This window comes from Anneissia japonica, unplaced genomic scaffold (genome assembly GCF_011630105.1).
Source record: "Anneissia japonica isolate Jap-2015-1 unplaced genomic scaffold, ASM1163010v1 scaffold287945_len1679841_cov205, whole genome shotgun sequence".
Classification (NCBI taxonomy): Eukaryota; Metazoa; Echinodermata; class Crinoidea; order Comatulida; family Comatulidae; genus Anneissia; species Anneissia japonica.
Window position 1 is genome coordinate 1,515,231 of NW_022753015.1, and position 24,866 is coordinate 1,540,096.

At 30.6% G+C, this 24,866-nt stretch overlaps 1 protein-coding gene across 4 annotated transcripts in view; it reads right to left on the bottom strand.

The window, feature by feature from the left end:
* LOC117122657 (transcription factor 12-like) overlaps positions 1–24,866 on the bottom strand; it is a 115,600-nt gene that overhangs the window by 58,311 nt on the left and 32,423 nt on the right. For all 4 annotated transcript variants that reach the window (XM_033268339.1, XM_033268337.1, XM_033268338.1 and 1 more), the window contains exons 5-6: positions 19,245–19,318; positions 10,613–10,667 (exon numbers count right to left, since the gene is read on the bottom strand). In XM_033268339.1, the coding sequence (XP_033124230.1) occupies positions 10,613–10,667; positions 19,245–19,318 (129 nt within the window). The remainder of the gene's footprint in view (positions 1–10,612; positions 10,668–19,244; positions 19,319–24,866) is intronic.

Here is a 24,866-nt window from a genome sequence, read left to right on the forward strand (position 1 = left end):
TGAATTGTATATTTCGTTGGTAATAGGTCGTAAGACTGGAACTACTTCCGATATAGGAAGTGAGGACACTTAATCATTTCCAGGGGTCTCATTATTCTGACACAAATTACTCATTTTCAGAAACTCTGCGGCAATTGTTCCCAACAAAATAACAACACTGCTATAAGCTTTAAGAAAATATGCACAAAATACTGATAAGGTATATGTTAATATTGATTTTTTTTAAATAAAATCATAATACATATAAATAGACCTAAACATTGTTTAATAATAAACTAATACAATATATTTGGAACAATATTAAACATATCAATTTACAAAGATGTATCACTGTCTCTTTAAGAAACACTGACATATTAAATATTATATTAATATTAGATGTATCTCTTAGAACTCTAACATCATACTAATAATTTATAAGGCAGACAAATTCAAATGACTATTAAATGGTTACATTTTTATGACAATTTTTTTTTCAATCTGTATCCATATGATATTAATTATAATGTTTATTAATAGAAAGCTATATACATTTGAATATTTAAATATTTTGACAACTTTTGGATTTAAAGTTCGATGGTGTTATGGACTAAAGGGTCAAAAGCAAAAATGAAAACTTCAAGCCGACATACCCAAAAATAGTGGCACAGTTGAGTTTATATGCCCTCTAGCTCATTTCCTAACAATGTTAGCCTAATAACAGAATCTGAGACTTTCCCGCTGTGTCGTCAAATTGCTACTTTCACCACCCCATACTACTAGCGTCAACCTCAAAATTACTTGCTGAATCCTGATTGGCTATTTGATGACTTTTGGGCGGCTAAGTGTCAATTCTGGTCAAATCTGTGTTCCTACGTAAGGGCATCCCCCAGAGAGTACAATGTTTATCTATGGTGAGGTCTTTGGTCTACTTACTTACTCTCCGATATGATTTTGTTTCAATCACAACATACGTTTACCATAACGGCATTTGGAATGTCCCTCTAGGAATCTAGCCTAAATCAGATCTGTTGTAACGCTGTTTGCTTCTCAATTCTTACTATGACCGGAGGGAAATGACAGAAACATTCTCGCATAAAAAAGAACTCCGAGGATTGCTTCCATGCACTCTTGTGCACTGAAATATACCGCTCCGAGCATCATTACCACCTCCGTGGCATGATATACCTTCCCATCAAAACTTAAGTCATTTGCTATCTTTCATAACAGACAAGATACAGCGATGATGATGACGATACATAGGCCTAAAGCCTATCTCATGAACACTAACACCTATCAATAAATGATGGAGAAAAACACTTATATGCCATCAATTAATAAACTGTAGCTTTTTTCATTGATAAATTAAAATAATAATAATAATATCTAGGAATCCGTTATGTCTATTATCATATGCAAATAGACTTCGTGATGATATTACATTAAAGCAAATCATATTGAATTCCCTTGCATATTTACAGTGTATTCATTATTAATGTAATAAAATCAGAGGGACACAAAGGGACTTTTCACTTATCTGTGTTTTCAAATATTTCATTCTATTCAATAAATTATATTGTTTGCTGTGCCCAATGATGAATATGTCTGCAAAATACTGCCAATATACGAGACAACGGCCTGCGAAACAACGTGTGTTATCGTAAATCTTTTATATCATCAAAATATATTTTGTTAATATGTGATTATATTTGTCATTGTTGCTATTACATGAAATTCCAGAAGTTTTAAATGAAAATGTGATCAGGTCTTCAATCTGAATTTATAATCACTACTGTAACTGAAATTTGATATTTCTATTTTAATGGTTGTTTATTTTGCTGTTGTTATAATTATCAAATACTAAGAAAGAGGATTTAAACCTGATCAGTTTGTCTACCAAATTAGCAAGGCTAAGAGTCCTAGTTGGTGCACTACCTTGTATATGCCTTACTTTGATGATATCTGAATAGGAAAATCTAAGAGAGTAAACCAAGCTTCAACTTCACTGATCAGATTGTAGAGCAACCAAATGTAATCAAAAAGTTTTAGGTTCGAATCCTGATAAAGACAAGTTTCAAACCACCACATCTAATCATTAGTCTTATTAGTACTGTTAACTGCCACATAAACCTAACAAGAGTAGATGTGTGATCATGATTTGATTTCGTAATTATTTATATTTTATCACCATGATAAACAAAACTCCAAGTAAACAAATGCTCAACATTCTGACAACTCAAAAAATCAGTATGAAAATATCTCATTAATTTTTGTGAAGTCTTTGATTTAATATTTCTTGTCAAATGGTAATTTCATTAAATTATATGGATTAGATGGTTTAAACTGGGGACTATATTAATCTCCCCTGAGTCTATTTAGCATCGACCCAGACTAGAAGGTGATATTTATGTGCCACTACTTGGCCCAAAAATTCATAATGTGTTTAACACATTACTATCAAGGGGAAAACATTTGGCTGCTAACAGAGTTCAACATTAATGGTTGTTACTTCACACAGACACTTACCTGGGTTAATCAACATTACAAGATAACGTATATTAATAAGCAAAGGTGTTTATATCAATAAATAATAAGTTCATAATACATGTGTTTTTTACGGTGACTAATGACTAGGGAAATATCAACTTACGGGTAAGAGAGGCTCTGCCAAGTATTTACCATAATTCCTAAATCAGGATTAATTGGGATGCAGGAACGGATGTGCGAGTATTTTATAATGGGTTCTCTAATACCCCCTGTAGATCTGAATCATTCTAAGGTAATGTACTTACATTTTGACTTTTACAAAAGTTAAGTTCCATTCATTTTACTCTCTCTTTGCTTCTCCCCTCCCTGACCAAATACAGAATGTGAAAAAATGATGTGATGGAAATGTGCCCTCTATTACTGCCAACTTGTAGTTATAACTGCGTATGATGCTCGTATCAAGGTAAATGACTGTTCTTACATACGAGCATCTGCAGCTCCAACTATGAATTGGCTTACTCTACAGTATTAAGCATTGGCTAATTTGACAAATCGTTAGTTGTTTCCCATTTTTCTTTTTGTTCAGTTGCTTTTGTTTATCAGCTAAAATTTAAATTTTAAAAGAATGAATAATTCAAAATAAATGCAGGAAAGGCAGTACTTAGTAGGTGAAAAATGGATTCATGAGCAGTTCTCTGAGATGGGTATGTGCACATTACAAGATGACTTTATTGTTGTTATTATTCCATTCTGAAATGAGGATATCATAGAAATACTAGCTTGAATTTAATGGAGTATTGAGTGTTTGTATGTTTTTGTATGTTAGAAGCATTAGCAAAGGTGCTGATGTAGAAGTGTTGTAATAACAAATTGATCTGTTATTGTTGCAGTAGCTGGAATGTAAGGAATAATCACTTTCCATATTTGAAGTGTAACAAACAAGGAAGCAGGCAGAGAGAGGAAACAAAAAAATTAAAAAGAATCAGGTAAACACACTTTATATGTTTCAATAAAATAATTATTAATAATATAATAAAATTTACCAATAATTAATTAGACATAAATAGTATTATTTACTTGTTAAAACGATATTGAATCAAGAAAATGAAGTAAAATGATATAAGGATGATGTTAAACAGTTATAACATTTGATTGATAAGACTAAACAAGAATGGACAAGAAAAAAAAAATAGACCAAATGGAAGACAATGACAAAACCATGGATGACCAACCATTCCTTTCCTCTTAATCCACTTCCCTCATCACTATGAATGGAATATAGAGTTTCTTACATACGATCAAGACATTAAACTTCCTGATGACATAATTAATGTCGAAATATTGAATCCCGACACGATGGCGTGCATTTCGATACTTGGAGTATGTATTATACTATCTTATCTGAGATTAATCCGTGGACCTTTTTTTTTTTTTTTGGTAGTATTATATAGTATTATGACTACATTATTATTATATAAATAATAAATGAAAATAATAATGAAAATTTATATTGTGAATTTGTTTTAGTACTTTTAAATTTAAATTTCTTTATTATTAGGTATGATATTAAAAAAAAAAAAAATTACATTATTAATTAAAATTAACAAATACTTAATGAGATTCATACAAATAATGATGACAATTTAATTAGTAAAAAATCTATTGATTGAATTTCTTTTTATAACTAGACATCTTGATCCTCAGATCAACCATTACCGTACAACTTGTTGGTATTCTATGAAATATGTTTTGCAAATTATCAATAATCATTTAAGAACAGTTTATTACACATGATGTCAAAGGTCACAACAGGTCCTGCTAAATCTATTGTCACTGCATGATATTGATAGATATTACATATATACCATAGTGCATTAACCAGCAGTCTAACATATAATTACGCACCAATCCATGCAAGAAAAAAGAGGTCACAGAGCCAACCATTTGGTTATCTTTACTACTGTCTCAATTAATTTCCTTAAAATATTTTTTTTTCTTATGTTTACAACAAAATCCATTAAAGGTTATTGTTCTCTTTCTTTCTATTCATCTTATTCTTTTTAAAAACATTTTTTCCTTTTTTAATTTGTTATTGTATTCTATAAAATAGAATGTTTGAGGTTTTTTTTTCTTAAGTTGAAGGCCCACTGATACTTATTCATAGGTCCACTGAAACTTAGTCTAAGCGCAATACTTAGCTGTAGGCCTACAAGTAAGTAGCCATAGCACCACTGAAACTTGGCCGTAGGCCAACTGATACTTAGTTGCAAGCCCCTGGCAATTAGTCGTAGGGCCACTAATGACATTTAGGTGCAAGTCCAAAACATTGCAGACTGAGTAGGCCCAAAACACTTATTCCTTGCCTGACTGATATGTTATATTATATTGGCAGTTGTCTAAAGTTCCATAGTTCTTAGTTGGCTATGGGTGTCTGTACTGGCTAAAAAATGGTTTCTCGGAACGAATCTTTCAAAAAACAATTTCCTATGGTGCAGTTGAAATCAGGTCCATAATATTACGTATTCATTCAAAGCGCCAAAAAATGAAATTACTTTGTGTCCACAGGCCAAAAACAATTTCTCATGACGCAGTTTTTAGTCGTATCTTGTTAATCTCATTATCAACTTATTAAGAGAACCATTTCTACAATTCAAGGCTTCTTAGAACTTTTGTACAGACATCCTAACAACCCTTTGTACGTTATCCTACTATAACTGTTTAGTCTATTAAAATTCGAATAAATAAAAAAAAAATTAAAAATTGGCAGGGTGTCACGTTGCTTCTTATTTCTGCTTCTGATCAGCATGGAACCCGAGTTGCATGTAGCTTAATAGTAAGCTGTAACGGACATTCAACTACAAAAATCAATTTGATTTGAAAATAATGACTTTTACAGAAGTTGTCACAGCTTTACTTCAATTACACTCATCAAATTCATACACTTCAACTTCCCATTACTTAACTATCCTGAGTGTAAAATCCTTGTGTAAAAACTATTCCACACCAATGTGGGAAAATCTCTATTTATGGGGGAACTCTTCCTAAACTATGGAGGACAAATCCTTCCCATAAAGAGATAATTCCGTTTATTTATAAAGCTTGGTTTTCATACAATCGCTACACGCTATTGTCAACAGCTTTCGGTGATGGTGATTGGTCAGTCAAAGTGGACAGCATTCCTGAATGTCAGGGACTGCTCTACGCAATTTTAAGGAAACCAAGCTTAACACTACGACCTGACAACTAATTTTATATAAAAAGGATTATAAAATAAAACCTGAAAATAACTTCACCTAAAGAAATAATAGTACCAGTGCATCGTCAGCTCCATCATCATTGGCCAACAACCTTGGGATCAAGAGAACCTATCTTACAGAAACATAGCAATGAGCTAATACCATCTAATCCCTGTCATGAAAGGTTGCTGCTCAGACGCTAAGCTAACAAGCACTTGGACTTGAAACCCGACTACTGTAATGATATTCCCCATTGTCTTATAATGATCTTAAACCTCTTTAAATGCATTTAAACGATGTTTTATAATTTTTTTTGTTTTCCTAAAAGAGGCTAATATTCCATTCCAAGTTAATTAGTTATTAATTATTGTTAACATCATTAATGTAACATACAATAAATTCAAATTGAAGGGCACTGTATAAAAAATATATAAACGTACATAAGGCCAAAAAAAAAATATACTTGTTTAGCTCAACCCCCTGACCCTGATTTTCTAGCCGCCTCTCATTTTTTTTTTTTTTTTGGTAAAAAATTGATAAATAGAGCTAATAGCTAATAGAGCTAATTTTAGCCTAATAATAGGCTAAAAAATGCCGATAATAGAGGAAAAAAACGATCGTTTTTTTTTATCTTCAGCACAGGGAACAAGATTTGAAGTGCGCCACCAAGTGTGTTTTCTTTTTCTGAAGAAAAAAATAGATTCCCTCACACATGTGCCTTGCTGACAGAAATCGCAGACAATTTGATCGTAGGCATACATGTTTTTATTTGGTTCTTTTTAGATAATAAACAATGTTTTAAATATGATAATAATAAAGTACTATGAAGAAAAATAATAGGTTACGACCTACGCTTCAATTGGCAGATGTTTTAGGCCTAGCAAGTACTACCTAACTAGGCCTAGACCCCAACTAGTAGTAGTAAGTATGGCTGGCCTACCTGGCCTAGCCTAGCACTGCAGCAGTTAGCCTACGGCAGCACAATGCTTATTAAAATAAATATTGTACAAACAAATCTTTTACGTAAATTTAGCGTCTGTTATAGCTTTTGTAAAAGATTTGGCTTGGCACCAATGCAGTTTTTGAAATCTCTAGACCTAAGAAGCCTACACATTAGGCATAGGCTAGGCCTGGGCCAGCAAAAAAAAATTTTAACAATTTTTTTTTTAAAATCCGCACCCCCCCCCCCTGAAAATTTCTGAGGGTGGGACGCTAAACAAGTAAATTTTTTTTTTGGCCTAAATAGTTAGCATCAATAGGCAATGAAGCAAAACGTTTAGATGTGCTCAGTAGTAATACTGCAAAAAAGATAGAAATAAACCATGAAAAGAAACTCGCAGACCACAGGATGTGGCACGTTCACACCAAATTATCTGAGGGTTAAAATCGGTTTATAAACGTTTACACGTGCTACTGCATTATGCCTTTAATTGGGTGTACAATTGAATTACCACCTGAACTCTCGCGACAAAATATGATGGAAATTTCCCATGTCAGATGGTGTACTAAGTAGAAGTCGTACTATTTACATATCCTCTTGCTGGACGACAACGCCAATCTCCATGGCCAACATAAAATTTCGGTCTATTCCAAGATTTCATTTGACCAAGTGATACCAAAATATAAACATCATGATGCAGCCAGTGACCAACTGGTACTATTCAAATGTTACTAAATGTGTCTGTGTTGTGAATATAATGCAGTGTATACAGGTATAAACATGTAAATATATTGTAAATGTACATAGAATTGTGTACATGTTGTACTGCCTAATCACCACCAGAAGGACCCCACCAATGGAAATGTCTTCTTCAGACTTCCATGGGTTATCCTTGATGTTCACACCGAATAAATTCATCATCATATGTATCCAGCGAAGGATCTAGTAGGGGAACAGGAGGCACATCGGGGGGACCCCTTCCTCTTTTTGACACTAAATTTTTAAAATTTCAAAGCATCAGTTTTATGTGGATTACTTATTTATTCTGAAACTGTTGTGCCCCTCCCGTTTAAAAAATTCTGGATCTGCCCGTGGAATCTGCATGCGTACATGTGTAAATATCCATACATGTACGCCTATTGATATTTGTGTCAATAGGCCTACTATACAGACAACCATGAATGTATACTTACATGAGAATGTGTGAATATATGTATTGGCAGAAAGAATAGCCCCTCCCTAGTAGGCTACACACACGCTAAAAACATGTAGATTGCAAGCATTCATGAGATTTCATATACAGTACTGTATTTATTCAAACACCCTGCTTTGAATAAACACCTCCCTTAAAAAAAACCTTCTCAAAGGGCATTTATTCAAATAAATACAGTATATAATCGTTTATGTTCAGTGTTATGTTCTAAATAATTGGTTAGCCAGCCTAAAGGCCATAGTTCACAAAGGCCTTCGGGCAACAAGCAACTAGAGGCTGTAATTAAAAGGCTTCTCCTTCTAGCTTAGTTGACAGCCTAGCCTACAAAAATTGAAACCCGATATCTTCGTTCCATCTACAATATGATTTGTACATTAAAATTTAAACGCAAATGAAGACTAGTTATTTTCTATCAACCAATTACAAACATGGTGTCATGGCCTCAAATAAAATACTATTGTATAATTAATCTGGTATACAGTAGTCAATATCATGATAATCTTTTCTTTCTTAGATTTTGTATGGTCATAATGCGCTATGGATGAGGTCATTATTTGGGTCAACTTTTTGAGATTAATTGAAAACAGATGATGGTCTCTAGATCTCTACCTTAATTTCTCGAGATTGTAGATGTGATGTAGTATTAAATCAAGTGAAGTTAAAGAACTGCAGCAATATGAAATGTAATGTACTCAGTGGTGTACCTACAGGGGAGCATGGGGGAGGGTTCATATCCCCCAGGAGAGTTTGTGCTCAAAGATACACCTCCACTTGAAACTTGCTGAGTAGAAAAATTATACTCCAGTAGTTAAACATCAGCACATATCACCTTATGTTGCCAGCTACACTTTTTTATTTTTATAAGAAATGTCAAATGAGGTTTTTGAAAAACCAAAAAATTATATCTGTACCTTATGTGCAGTAATGTATGTAACTATGCAATACCCCCTATAATCAGGTATAGTGTCATTTGGGGCCATTTTTACCAGGCCTTTTTTCTGGGGCAATTTTTCCAGGGCAATTTTTTCAGGGCCCATTTTGCTGTACATAATAATTTTCTATGTTTAAAAAGTGTGTAAAATAAGAACAAATTAAGAACATTTTGAGCCTGAAATCGGCCAATAAATAAGAACACTGAGCCTGGGCAAAATTTTACTGGTTCTTATATAAAAAAAAAAAGAAGTGTAGCTTCCTCTAACTTTGTCCTCTATCCCACTTAATGTTCACCCTCAATTTGTAATAATTAATAATTCTTGCTAAAAATAATTAGTCTTAAATTTGAAAGGATATCAGGAACCAATATGCTATAGTAATAATAGATCGCATCACATAATTAGAATTAGGATAAATAGATCATTGTAATTATGGTACGTGCAAAAATAATTTTCCCTAAAGAATAGATTTGTTTATGGGTGTCTGTTACAAATAGTACTAGAATAACATTGTCAAAATAATTTATAATTACTTTACTTAAATTTAGCTGTATATTTTGGTGTCTATTTTTTACAGTGAATATTCATAATGCATGTATGTAAAATTTGTCACATTATAATCAAATTAGAAAATTAAAAATTATGTAATATATTTTAATGTTTGTATCATTAATTTATTTATAAATTTTTCATTTATATTCTTAATATTAATTTTACTTTATTATCAAGTGTGTTGCCAGTCTGATATATGTAGCCATATTTTGAAGTCTATTATTTTACAGCATATATAATCAATCATGAGTAATATAATCAACCATGAGCATTTTTTTTTTTTACGTAGTCACATTTTTTTTATGTTTCATATGCGCAATGTCTCAAATTTTTTATTTTTTATTTTAAAAAGGAAGTTTCCAACAGTGATTAAATAGTAATTGACAAGTTAATTAAAACATGTCCTTGCGACTCAAAACCAGTTAGTTATTAGGTCTTCATATCAAGTCTCCAATGTACTAAGCTAAAATCATATCTATTGGATACCAGTTTTTTGAAGAAGTACTCGTATAAGAACATTAAAAAAACCCACATCTTTAAGAAATGTCAATGAAGATTAGTTATATATTAACAGAGTATTAAATTGAATGAGAATATTATTTTTTTTATTGGTTTATTTTTACTTGTTGAAGAATGAGGCAGGATGTTTCCTTTGCCTTGACAAATATTCTAAGGCGGTCCAATTACGATGTAATGTATTTCACCCAATTCACATTGTGAGCGTGCAACTTTATGTGAATGTTCTTCCCTCTGATAATAACCTAGGGCGAATAAGAACAGCATAAACTTGTTAACCACAGAACAATAGGTATCCTATTACATCGAGACATCAAAGAAAGAAACCTAATTACTTTGTATCCTATTTTGATATTAATTTGGCCAATTCTAGGCTGTCATGGTGCGTGCGGTTGTGACTGAGAGCTACTCCTGGAGATCACATGCTGAGGTGCTAGGCCCGTTCTGTCAAGGCCATCACCTACTTGCTTTTTCCCAAGGCAGAACACAATAGATGAAACTGGCTGGGTGCCGAACATTTCATCGTGGGAAGTTACCTCTTGATGGCTAGTTCCTCTCTTGTAATACTATCTATTGTTCATTTACAAAACTAAAAACCAACTAGAGTCATCACAGATTCATATAGTCCTTCCTCAAAAAACACCAAATGTACTGATTCTATCGTTAAGACACGTAAAATTGCATCGGGAAATTAAGTTTCTTAATAAGAAAACATGTAAAAATGGCAAGATATGAGTAAAATATGCAATTTTGTTACCTGCAGCATAACTGCCATCTATTCCTCTATCATTCATATCTCCATATTCATAATTCTGTAAGAAACAAACACTATCATTAGTAAACATAAACTAAGATATTAGAATATTACATTTGAACAAAAGTTCATGATCATTTATTAAATTATGAAATCATTTAGTTGTCGTTTCTGTTATTAATAGTGGATTAATAGAAATATCACTTCTACTGAATGTTAGTACTTGAGATAACTTGATTATGTTCATTTTTGTGTAGCTACATTCAGTGTGGAATTGAAAAAAAAATTATTTGATTTATCTCAAATGTTACAGTCGGTACACCAAGATTGTTCTACGTGCTATAAAATAGTAATAGTAAATAAGTGCATTTCATATTATTGTTAAAAAAGTGTTGTCATTTGATTATTATTATTTTATGATTAGAATTATACGTAAAATGCATTATAGAATTTTAATTATAATTAAGAAATTAAACATTAAAATTATGAGATCTTAAACAATAATAATTGAACTTATTATTGCATCCAACACAAAAAAATATATATCACAGAATAAAGCAAAACAGTGTTTGAAGGTAAGCAAACAATATGCGCTACAATATTGATTAAAGTTGTATTGACTAAAGCTATCAAATAGATAACAGCTAAATCACAGGTAGAATCAAAGAATTGATGGAGACGAGTGATTATGCGAGCTCTCCGGGGACGTTAGCTCAGCGTCAAAATGTGAAATTTATTGTCCTACTGCGATGATAATGGCGGAAATCAAAACCAACCTAACCTGTCAGCCATTTCCTGGCTCTAAAGCTATAAAGGATGTAGAGAGATTCAGGTGAACTTGTACCAATCGCGTCTATATCCACTATACTCCACCATCATGAAAATACGAGAAAACAAATACGACGCACAACAATATAATTTAATGGCAAAACAGTCAGACAACTCACGCCTAAACAACAGTGATATAAATGGCTCATTTTTACACTTAAGCATCAGCAATCACAGACTTTGTACATTAACTACGATGCTATTATCCAAATAGAACACTTATTTAAAAGTCTTTTGTTTTATTGGAGTCGTTTCAGGAAGTACTTGGTAATCATTCGATATCTAATGTCACTTTTGATGATCACTCTCAATATTCCTCATAGCCTTAATCTATCATCTCCAAAGTACCATACTATTAAGCCTAACAAAATTGTTTTTTCTTCACGTAAAGATATCAAGTCCGCGTCTTTGACATCGTTATAATAATAAATAAATCATATTGAGCCAAGTACAAACATTACTTATTTTTTGGGTGAGAAATAGATAAGGTAACATGTTTATGTTAGCTGTACATATACCTCAAATATATAATACAGGTCTCCCTCTAATTAATGACCCCTCCAATTTAAAGACCACCTCCAATTAAGACAATTTTTCTGTGGACCCATATTAACAAATGTCTATTATCTTCATTATTCTAATTAGAGACCAAAGCTGATAAAACCATGAAGGAAGACCTGCATTTTAATTGATAAAGAAATTAAGAAATAAACAACTTTTTCTTTCTGTTCTGATTACTACAAAATTCAGATATATTTTTCATTTATTTTTTTCATTTATTTTTATTTTATATTTATTTATTTTTTTATTTTTCTTTTATTATTGTTTTTGTTTAACAGACCAAGAAAGTGTAGTGACTTATTTTTTCTTCATTATCTTTGCATTTTGTTATTTCATCATGCTGAGGAAATGAGAACACACTATAATCCACATTTGATAACCAACAACGATTTTTGATGAGGAATGCAAGACTTAGTCTATAACATCATTTGAACAATGTCACTACTTAAAAGATAATTTCTTTGTTCTTATTACTGACATTAGAACCTATTAAACCTATTATAAATGATCATGTAATGGTCACATTACCAAATACTACATAACGTCAATTTATTCAAAACAAAAAGACCATTAAATACAATATTATAAGGATTTTGCATGAATTAAGAAAAAAATGACAAAAAAGACAGTGACAATGATGATGTTGATGATGATGCAAATATAGAAGGCAATGATATGAGAAAAATGATGATAATGATCAGATAATGGAGGTGGAGGTGGTGATGGTAATGGTGTTGATGAGTACAGTAGACTGAAATTATAGGGTAAGTTTACAGAGAAAAGTATAGCAAGAAGATATATACTGTATGTAGTGATTCACAACAGAAGAAGGTGGAGTACCAGAGAGTAGACATAAGTACAGCATATTATAGAAACTGTAGTCGACAAGAAGTAACTGATAAAAAGTTAAAGGGTGACCTTATACTCAAAGGTGGACTACAAACCATGTCCATGTACAAAAAAATATTACATGGAACAGACTCATTGCATAGAATAAATTCAAACATCAGTGAAATTCACATTAAAACCAGTATGTAGTGTTTTTTCCATCTTAGCATACTTTCATTTTCAATTTATTAGTGTAAATTATCAAACACGACATTAATTTACATGGTATAAGCTGTCAAAATGTTGTAATGATTGTATTGCTTGTAATTTCATCTTTAATTCTACAAGTTTCAAAATAAAGCAAAATAATTATAATAGAAATATTTGAGTTCAATGAAATTTTTAGAGATTAAAGGTACTGTACAACTGTCACAAACGTAAATAAAGAGAGAAAATCAAATTAACTATCAAAAATTATATCAAGTGGAAACAACACCAAAATAAACAACAGTTTCCATTAGAATTGATTTCTAAAATAACGACATTGTAAATAATTAAATTTCAATATTAAAGGCTACGAATGTTACTAACTGTATTATATCAAGCATCACCAAGTTATATAATGTTTGAAATTAGATGTAAAACATAAACAACTATAATGAACTTCAACATAAAATAGAATAAAATATATTGAACATCATTTGAGTTTATATCGATTCCTGTCATGATACAGTCAACCAAAATTAAATGATGTTGCCTCCGAGTTGAAACGTTCGTTTGTCGTTTATAGGTTAACAACTTGTCGTAATAAGAAACCAAATTACAAATGATTTCCTTATTCAACAAAAAAACAGCAACAGTCAATAGAAAGGTTAACAGAGTACAACATTTCAAAATTACTCATCAAATATTACAGGTAATGATTGGGGTTGTATGCATCATTTGGTATCAAGTACTTTAATCATTTAATCACAGTAAAAAAACAAAAAAAAACAAAAAAACAAAAACAAAAAACTAATAACTACACAAAGAGCAATGGAGAGAAGAATGCTGAACATATCACTACGTGATAAAGTGAGACACGCCATCATTAGAAATCAAACAAAAGTAAAAGACATCATAGAGAAGATCAAGGAAATGAAGTGGAGATGGGCTGGACACATATGAAGAATTCAAGACAACAGATGGACCAAGAGACTAACAGAATGGCAACCACGGACAGGAAAGAGAAGGAGAGGAAGGCAGATAAGAAAATGTTAGCTAAAGTTAGCCAAATAAAGGTCTTTTTCTCAATGTTTTATCTATGCCACCTTAATTAATGGGTATCCAGGGAGTAGGCTGGTTCTGGTCTGGCAGTATAAAATTGTGAATGTGGAACTAAATCCCTATTCCAATGGAAGCTCTATGGTCATTTTGACTTTTACAACCCACCTAGAGAAACTAGTTTGAGGCATAGGGATATTTTCAAACCCCCAAACCCATAACCTGCACCCCTCCACCTACATACCTGTATAATTGTGATCTAGGTTATCTAGTAAGCAATAAAATTAAAAGCTTTAACTATTTAAAATGAGATTTGTTAAAAAAATATGACAGTTCTTTGATTGGTGGCATTTGGTTTCAGAAACGGTTCAATTATTCAATATCAGGTTAAATAGATTAAAATTTTTAGTATGATTATTTGTGTTATTAATCCGTGAGTGTTTTTATATGATTTGTGTTAAGAAAATTTTAAAAATAAGTTACGATGTCTCTTTATAATATTAAGTAAGATTTTATTTATTAACAACCAACAAATAGCAAATGTAATTTGACAAGAATTTAGTAACACAATTAACTATTATTAATAGATACAGTACTTAAAGTTTGGATACTTACCAAAAAAAGAGAATCAAAATATATATATAATGACTAATATTCTTTTGTTATCTCATCAAAATTTCATTATCAATACTGATGATGAAAATGCTAATAAATAGCTTGTATTATCAAACAATAGATTGCAAAATGTAAACAAACATTTTTCTACTTTAATGAAGAGATACAAAAGATTTGAATTATTATAATTTCTGATTTGTAAACCAGTATTTCAAACCATCTATTTCAATAGTGGTATTTGTTAGTTTAATTACTGTTGTACATTAAGGATACTGGGAAGCAATACTATACTTGAGCAATATGTGAATTGTGTATTTCTATATTTAAAGAAGTTATTAACTTTCAATTGGCAATTACAAGAAGACAATATTTTCGTTCCAATTAATAAATTGATATCATAATAATAATAATAATATCACAAATTTATATGGCGGCAATTCCAAACAAGATCAAAGGCACAACGCATGTGAAAAGCCACCGGAAAACAAATAGGTCTTAAGCTGTGACTTAAAGTTGCAAATAGAGTTATGTAATTTGGAAGTTGGTTCCAGAAATAGGCAGAAGCAAAAGTAAAAGAACATTGACCGTAGGTTTTGGTACGGCATTTGGAGACAGAAAGAAGGATTTGAGAGGATGATCGGAGACGGCGAGATGGAGTATATCATTCCACTATAATAATGTCCATATCTTGTTTGTAGTACACCATATTAGCAAAATGCACTAGTACCGTATACTGTACACTCTTAAATTGACCCCTAAATGATATAATTACATTTGAAACAAAGAGTTCATAAATAAAAAGAATTGTTCACAGAACAAATACATAGTTTTGATCTGTGAGAACGCTATCAAAACAATATAATTTTTTAAAATCAAATTAACAGAGGTGAAAATATTTGAAGGGTAAAAAAGATTGGTTTATATATATTGGTGAAAAGAATCTAACATAAAATTGATCATTTCATCCCCCGATCATTTATCTCACACTTCCCGTCAAGCATGGAACAAATGACTCAGTAGTGCAAAGATCAATAAAAAAAATTAAAAAAACCAACTTCAAAATATATTTGAGTTTAATTGAAAACATAATGAGAGTTTTCTTGTAGAAAATGTAAGCCTTTTGTATTGTAAAAATAATATGCTACCATTTCAGTTAGTGCAACAAGTAGGCCTACATACTCAGAAGAAATGTGGGAAACATCCACATTATATTTCATTATTTTCATTCATAAGGTTGGTCTACAAAAGCAGGATACAGAATAGAGGACATATTAAACTCTTCCCCACGGCCATTAAAACTCCTGTCTATCATTTAGAGACATCTGAATCTGAATAAAGATTTACTTAGAAAACACTGAAATGAAGGCATTACCTTAAAAATTTAAGTCTTTTCATATCAACAGTTCTTTTCAGAACTAACCTAAAGGGAAAATACCATTTTCTTTGCTAGTAATATCCATTATAAAAATATATTTCATTTTAACATAATAAAACAATACATTCTAAATAACAAAATAGCTATAATATTTTATATAAAACCGTATTATTTCAACAACAAACAAATATAAAAAAAATTATTGATTTTATCTTTCAAATGATTCCTATTCAGGAATTCCAAATGCCTTATGGTTAATTATATTGCATACCAATTATAAGATTAACATTAATTTCTTTTAATAGAAATATCAGATCAAATTATACCGATACATCAACCTCACAGTACTTGCAAACTACTTAAAATCAAGTTCACGCAATTCATCATAATGTCGTTATTAATTCGAACACCTACACAAATCCTCCACGATTTGAGTCTTCAATATATCAAAGGTCATGTGACACACAATCACAGACACTATTTGTCGACTGGTATGCGTTTTACCATATTCTACTGTGTGCATGGAAACTTAGATAACAAGATTCTTATAATTAGTACACCATTCTCATTCTTTGAATGTAAATTTCTTATATAAAAACTAGTCTTAAAATCCAACTATATTTTTTAAGTTTCGATAAACAAGTATACATGAATTAATGCACTAATATTCCATTGAGTTTGTTACAATTCATTGCTGATTAGTTTTCCAGATGTAGCTTTAATTACAAGGGAGACAACCTCTACATTATTATTTGAATTATGATAATTTTCTTTCAATTTAAATGTCAACTATCAGTTCTAATTTGCACTAAACTTGGTATTAATTTATTTTTATAACATGTACAACATATTAAATTATCTTTGCTATAATTATGGTTTTTTTTTTTTTTAGAATAAAATTTCAATGAACAGTAACAGTGCAACTACTGATTGCTAAGTAACCATGACTAGGTGGTATAGTGTGCTCTGTCCCAGACAATCTTCCGCAGAGTTACAGTAATGTGATACTTTTGAAAATACTGTTGCAGCGCATAATTAATATTTATAAAATTTGATTCTATTGAATATATTTTAATTTGGTTAATTATTATAATTATCTAATTTGATTCTATTGAACATATTTTTTTATATTATTATTTTATTATTTATTAAATATATTTTAAACATTAATTAAAAGTTTTACTAAATATCAAGATTGAAGATTATAAGATGGGCAGTAAATTTTCAAAAGCTAAAGTGGAACACAAAAATTAAATATTCTTGGAAAAGAAATATTCATTACAGTAGAAAACATTTCTTTGTTTAATTATTATGTGTATACTTTATAATGCATCTACATCATTCTCATTCAATGACATACAAAATGTTTACAAGGTTTAAGTTGAGAACCAGGCTCTTAGGAACTAAAGATAAACTTTTTAGGTGTGCCAACTAACCCAAGTGTATACAAGTTGATGTATAACTTTAGTTACAGCAGTCCATTATAAAGATATCAACTCATGGGAAAGTGATATTTCATTTGGAAGGTGATGAACTTCTAGAACCTCAGTTATCAAATGATAATAAACTTTTTTTTTTATAAGAACCAGTTATATTGTTCCCAGGCTCAATGGTCTTATATTTTTTTTGCTGATTTCAGGCTTGAAATGTTCTTATTTTGTTCTTGTTTTACACTTTTCAAAGATAGAAAATTATTACTGTACATCAATATTATTCTATAGAGTGTATACAGATAATACTGCACATAGTGTACAGATAAGATTTGTTGGTTTTCTATTTTTTTCTTAATAGAAACCTAATTTGACATTTTACCTCAGCTTAATTTTTCTTATTTTCTTGTTTTTTTTTAAAAGCAATTTAAACATCAACAATTTTTATAAAATGTGTCCTTACAAAAAAAGTGTAATTTCCCAAAGAAAAATGTCAGTATAGTACTATTATTATGTCTGAGCTTTCATTAGCAATTATTAAGAAGAACATCTCCAAGGGTTCTTTCAACCATTCTCTGGGGAAGAAGATTTCAAACAAATTGAACCACACTATTTGGGGCTTGTCTTGATCAATAACTGTTTTAATGAAAAAATAACTAAAAAATTGTTGCATCTTAGGTGAACTACCTTTACTTTTCCACACAAGTGCATCAGTTATGTAGCAATAATACATTCTATTAAACTTTTTTAACCACAGTGACTTAACGATACTTGTTTTAAATGCTATATCATACCGAATTCCTGTACACCTTTAAGTGAACTCCCTTTAGTAATTAACATTCAAGATTCAAATTTACATCTACTTCTTCCAATTAAAAAATGAAGTCCGAATACTTAGAAAGGTTGTTAAAAAATGCAGCAAGTTCTTGGCTTAGTTTCACTATTTGAATTTGCCTGCCAACAAATATTATCAACTCAATGCCATTAAAGTCATTAATAATGATTTAAACTCTGACATGTCAAAGGTCAATTTATAAATTTGGCTTCTAACCACAAATACCAATGATTTAGCTGTTGCATTCTTTAGTGTTTTTGAGTCCATTCCAATATCATCATGTAATATTAGGATATTAATAATAAATGCATTATCAGATAACTTTATGAAAACAATAAATGCAGTTTAGAATTAAGTCCATGTTAAGCCTTAATCTTAAATACTTAGTGTTTCAATTTATTTTTATGTCATTTTAAATGTTTATATATACACGTCTATTAGGTTTGAAGTTTAATTTGTTACAAAAGTTGATATTTAAGTAAAATTCTATAAAGTAATATGCTTTAACTTTTTTCCTAAATACTTCTCAACCAGAGGATCTACTTTGTATTATAAAATAAGTCTCTTTATGATTGAGGCTTAAGACAAGGAGTTGTTTCACTTGAGAAAAAAATGTCTATATTTCTGTTTCATCTTGTATAATGTAAAAAGTAACTTGTGAGTTAATGAGCTATATGATGCATGACTACTCATGAATTAATGAGCTATATATATATATTCATAACTACTTGTGGGTTAATGATATATGAATATTTTAGATGAATTTTCTTTGAAATGAATAATCATGACAACTCATGAATTAATGAGCTATATGAATAATTAATATTACATGTAAATTAATGAACTTTATGAATATTCATGAATATTTGAGTTAATGAACTATGAATATTCATGTCTTACCCTAGATTGTGATTCATAATTGGGACTAGGTCTTGCACCATTATTACTCCACGTTGAACTGTTATTTTCCATTCCTAGAAACAAAAAAACATTTGGTATTGTTAAAAATTGTGTCTTGCTACTATTGTAGTACAACTTTCAAAATATGGAAAGTCAAAACTGTTTTATAATACATGGATACATGAAATTACTTTTATCATTTTTAATAACTGAAACTTGCAAGCCAGGAAAATGATTATAATATTGATCCATTACTTGTTTATACATGTATTATACTGGATACTGGTATTCAGGGTTTGACAAAAAATATTGTGGTTCTCTAGAAAGCATCCATGAATGAATCCATGAAATTCTTGGCTACTGTATCATTATTTTTTACTTTCTAGTTACTTTTGAATTGCATATTTGTAAACATATTTTCTGTATTATTTTGCTAAATTTATGTATCAGGGCTTCCATGAAAAACACTGACAGTCACTGAATGGTTACACCCCGATTAAAAGAAAGATTAATTAATTCCCTCCTCTAAAATTCACCAGGACCAAAATCCATATCTGAAGAACTGGTAAGCTGTAGTCATTAATGGGGAATAATCGGATATCAGTCAACTAGCAAAGTTCCATGGATACTGCATGACATGTAAATATTACAATTTTTAAAAAAAATAACCAAATATACATTAATTGTTAAAAATAGGACACAAATACAACTCTTGCATTAAAAATTGACTTGTTCATTTTATTTTTAAATAACAGGCATAGGAAAAATTTAAAAATATACTTTACTAGAATTTTTAAATAAATTGTTGAAACCCCCAACTGAAATAAGTATAGAAAGAAAAATTTCTTTAATTTTCATATACTTTAATTAGTTTCGAGTTTCTTGTTTGTATTATATGTAGTCTGTTCGTAAAGTTAAATATGTAATTTGAAGCATTTCATTTGTATGAAAATCTGTGTCTTGTGTACTTTTTGCATTTACACTACACTAACATAGTCGCAAGTTTCAAACTAATTGAGACTTTATTTTAAAGCGCTGCACATGCAAATGTCACCAGAATCAACATTTAAATGACATCTTCCTGCAATATTTTCTCCCATTGGAATAAAATTATAAAATTTTTTTATAAATATGAATTTCTATAAATAATTATTCAGTAAGATATTCTTCCTTTTTTGGGTTGTTTGCCTAGCATAAATTGTATTTCATAAGTAATTTTATGATATAATTAAAAGTATAGCATATCAAATCTGGGTCATCAGATACAAATTTGAAAAGAATTTATTATTTTTATTGATTGGTATAGCACACGAGCTCATAAAAACAGATGTTTTATTTTATTGTCTATGTGATATGATTACAAATAAACAAGCAACTAATTACTAATTCAGAAATCAGGAATCCAAGTATATATTTATTTTGATTGTTGTAATTTTATTACAAACGTACTTTTATAAAGGTTGGATATGGTAATGGAGGGATCAGGCATTGTAGCTGAGAGACAATAGACTAAAGTTCTAAAGCCTGTTTAACTAGGCGAATTTATAGGCACAAATCGTATGTGTCAGTTCGCTTCCTGATTTCTGATTGGCTATGCATTTTTTCACTTCACAAAAACTCCAGTAGATATATGAATGCGCACGATGAGCCTGCATTGGGAGTAATTTGTTGAAAGTTGAAATCGCCCGACCCTAGACATTTTTATTTAAATTTCATGATACAAGTTTACATGAGGAAAGTGGGCGTGGTCGGGCGTCACACAAAATGTTTCAAAAATGGTCCAAGGGCAAAAAATATGACAATTAGGGGCTTTAAAGGCTTATTTAATTGATACCTACCTACCCTATTTTTTAGGGCCTGTTACACCAACATAACATTTTTTTTTTTAGGCCTAACCATATTCATTGGTCTACAGTATGTCTCCACTTTTGTAAAGGTTGGTTTTTCACGGAACATCTATGTTTTAAGCTAATAATAATTTATTGGCTCTCTCTTTCAAAGCAGAGGAACACTCTCACGCAGGAGAGGTTCGACCATACAACAGAACAAAAGTTACAAGTAAAGATAAATTCATAAAAAAAGAGACAATAGTAATGAAAAATCCAAATCCAATGAAAATAATATAATATTCTTAAGTTTAAAATCTTAACTAAAAGGGGAAAAAAAATTTAAAAAAAAAAAATTTTTTTTAAATAAATAAATAAAAAAATAAATAAATAAAAAAAATAAAAATATGTAATAAAATAAAGTAAATAAAAGTAGATAAATAAATAAAAACAAGCACATAATATAATAAATGAAATGTGAAATGTGAAAGCTGGCCACTCACTGCGTCGTACTACCATCGGCTGATGAATTTAACTCCGCTCCCCATGAACGTTAGAAAACGCGACACTGTCTGCTGATTATCAGTGGCAGTTACACATTTAACCATTGCGCACATGCGTGGAGTTGCATTCTTTATAGAGTCACGTCAGCCAACAACCGTAGGGATCAGTCCCCATCTTACAAGTATACAGGTATCTTACAGAAACTCAATGCTTTTTCACAATCCATTTTTCATTAGTACTAGTAACTGCATATTTAAAAAGCATTTTCAACAAATACACTCCATGCAAAGGTTTCATAAAGTTTAGTGGTAACTTTTTGTAACTCACTTGATGTTAATGAATGTGTCATATATTTTCCAATGCAATAGAGTCCTATTATGGTGACACATGGACCAAAAAAAAATTCCCCCTTTAATAGGGAGTCCCTAGAATAGGTGTTGGCCATAGTTTTAAAAGGTATACCTATGTTTCATGCCCAAAGAAGTGTTCCCTTAAGGGGTCTATCACAACTATCAGCATTTTCACAAGTTTACAAACAGTATTCTTTTTCGGTACCCCCTCCTCCCTCTCTGAAAGTGTAAACAATTTTGATTTTGGAAAACAATTCTCCATTACTTTTTTTGTAAAGTCAACTAAAGCTATGTACCTGGTTGCTTTAAAATGAATATTATATCCATGGTTACATTACAATTTTACCATTTTTTTTACATATTGCATGTTATTTTGAATCAACATTTTTATGCATATGTAAGAATGTACAAATTTGTTTACCCCCTAATCCCTAGCATACTGTTTGTTCCAATAGCAATTGTCCTCTCAATACTGGTGTAGCAAAGAAGGGGTTCTACTGATGTTGCTGCCACTGCAGTTACACAATATATATGCAACCACCTCAGCTAAAGAAAAATTATAAGACCTTGAAAAATCACAAAATTATAGAATTTTATTTTCAAATCTTGAAATATATTGCTCAATTAAAATTTATCATTTCATACATTTGCATGATCAAGATTAAAAATCAATAACCTTTTACATAGCAAATTGTAGTCCTTTATACCAAATGTTTTACTGCTTTTTTATGAGTACCAAATATATTAAAAGTAGGATATAAACTTGCATTGTAAAACCAGAGTTGGGTATCAAACCCTGAGAATGTTGTCATCTGTTTTCAACTCACTGTAAATAGTACAATTATATTTCTGCGTACAGAATAACGCGAGGCATCCTATCTAAACACGTAATTTTATACCGTTGGCAATTAAAACCTAACATTTGATTCGGGACACCAATCAATAGCATCCACAACGATATTTACTTAGGATTTCCAGTAAATATTGGTCAGTTCCAAAAAAAAAAAAAAAAAAATGTCATTCCTTTGTAAGAATAGAATCATTGTAATCTGTGCATATGTATATTGGCAAATCAGTTCATCAATCTTTTCAACAATAAGTTTACCTAAAAATTTAAATATTTTTTATCTTTAAGCATTTTGAAATCCCTTCATTTTGAATTTATGTTACTGTACTTCCCTGTATATTTAAAGTAAATTAGTTACTGAATAAGTACAGTAATCGTAATTGCCATAATAAGCATATAAAATATATATATTTTTAAAATATTGTATGAATTTCTGGATCACGTATAATAATCAAATCCTCCAGCACGGTAGAACTTAGTAAGTACATTAATACAGGTCAGAAATGTGACCTTTAACCCTCCTGACATCTTCAGAAAAATAGAAAGAATAGCAATAAGCCTACCTCTATACACCAATATATTTCAAGCAAATGAAGGCCATGCTACGCCTTAAAAAACATGCTATTTTCTTAATATTCTACCAATTCTATGTCATTGTCCTCCTTTTCCTTAAGCTCCTTACAGTATTATAAAATCCCTCAGGACATCTCGGATCATATCAACCAATCACAAGTTAATACTTTGTGTTGAAGGTACCATATAAGGCACGTATATTCTCAGCCCTTATGCATTCTAAGGTTATTCAAACTTGCTTTTTCCTCCAAACTAGAATACTTTGAGGAACATGGTTTGTCTTTCCATAGATCCCATGGGAAATGTAGTCTTTCCTACGTATATTTTGTTGCCCTATATTATGTATCACAGAATGATTTGAGGAAAAACATTTAAACCAACAAAGCTGCATTGCATTATAATGTAATTTTATTAAATAGCAACAAAATTGATATCATTAGAGATTAGAATTTTTGCAGTTTTTCAACTGGTACTGAGGATGTTCAGGAAAATATAATAAATTTAATAAATTTAACTTAATAAATTCAATAAATCTAGTTTAATAAATTTAATAGATTTAATTGCCTGATAACAAATTTCTGAATTTACACAGCAGCATGTCTGTAAATCTATGAAAACCAAATTGTAATCGAAAATTGATCCTTTCTAAGTAGACAATTCAATTATTCAATTGATTATTTTGTGGTTTTAAATCCATTAATATTTTTATATTTGAAGTGTGAACCAGCATGCATCTTCAGAAATGTTGCACTTGGCAACCTAACTTTGATATCCATTGGCTAGTCTTCAACCTCTAAGTAATGTTGCTTGCTTCTTATGAATGACTTATAACAATAATTATATAATTTTTTTTTTCTTATTGGTATGTATTGAACATTTTTAAATTGTGGTGGTGAAACATTGAAAACCAATGCCCTAAAAAGCTGATTTAACTGGTTTTCTTTTTCAATAGACATAATTCACATTTGGTATGGTTCTGTTAAAAAAATCCATTATCATCATCAAACATATTCAGGCCATTTGCCAATAAAATAAGCAAAATTTATAAAATGGCATTAACAATAAGTAGTTCCTTAACACATCATAAGATCAAAAGAATATAAATGAGATTCAACACTTAACTGCTAAGTAATAAATGAACCAGATAAGCAAAACGAATCTCATCCTCACATCACTTCTAGAAATTGAATTATACCAAGGCAATTTTTTTAATAAGGTAGCAAGCTTCATTAAATGGCATACTAATACTAAAATTCCTCCGCTGGGAAGGATAAAGTGAGACATGTTATTAAAGTCACATGCAAATAGTAGTTGGGATTGCTCGTCTTGTGAGCTCATTCAAGCGTTGCGCTTTCCCCAAGAGGCAGATATACTACACGTATCAGGGCATGAGAGGATAATGTGTGGCATTTCATCTCGACACACATTCCCCGATCTGTCTACAGTGTATTATCTATCCCATAGACGTTATTGACTAAACGTAACAAAATACTCCTGCACCATCAACATCTGGGTCACAGAA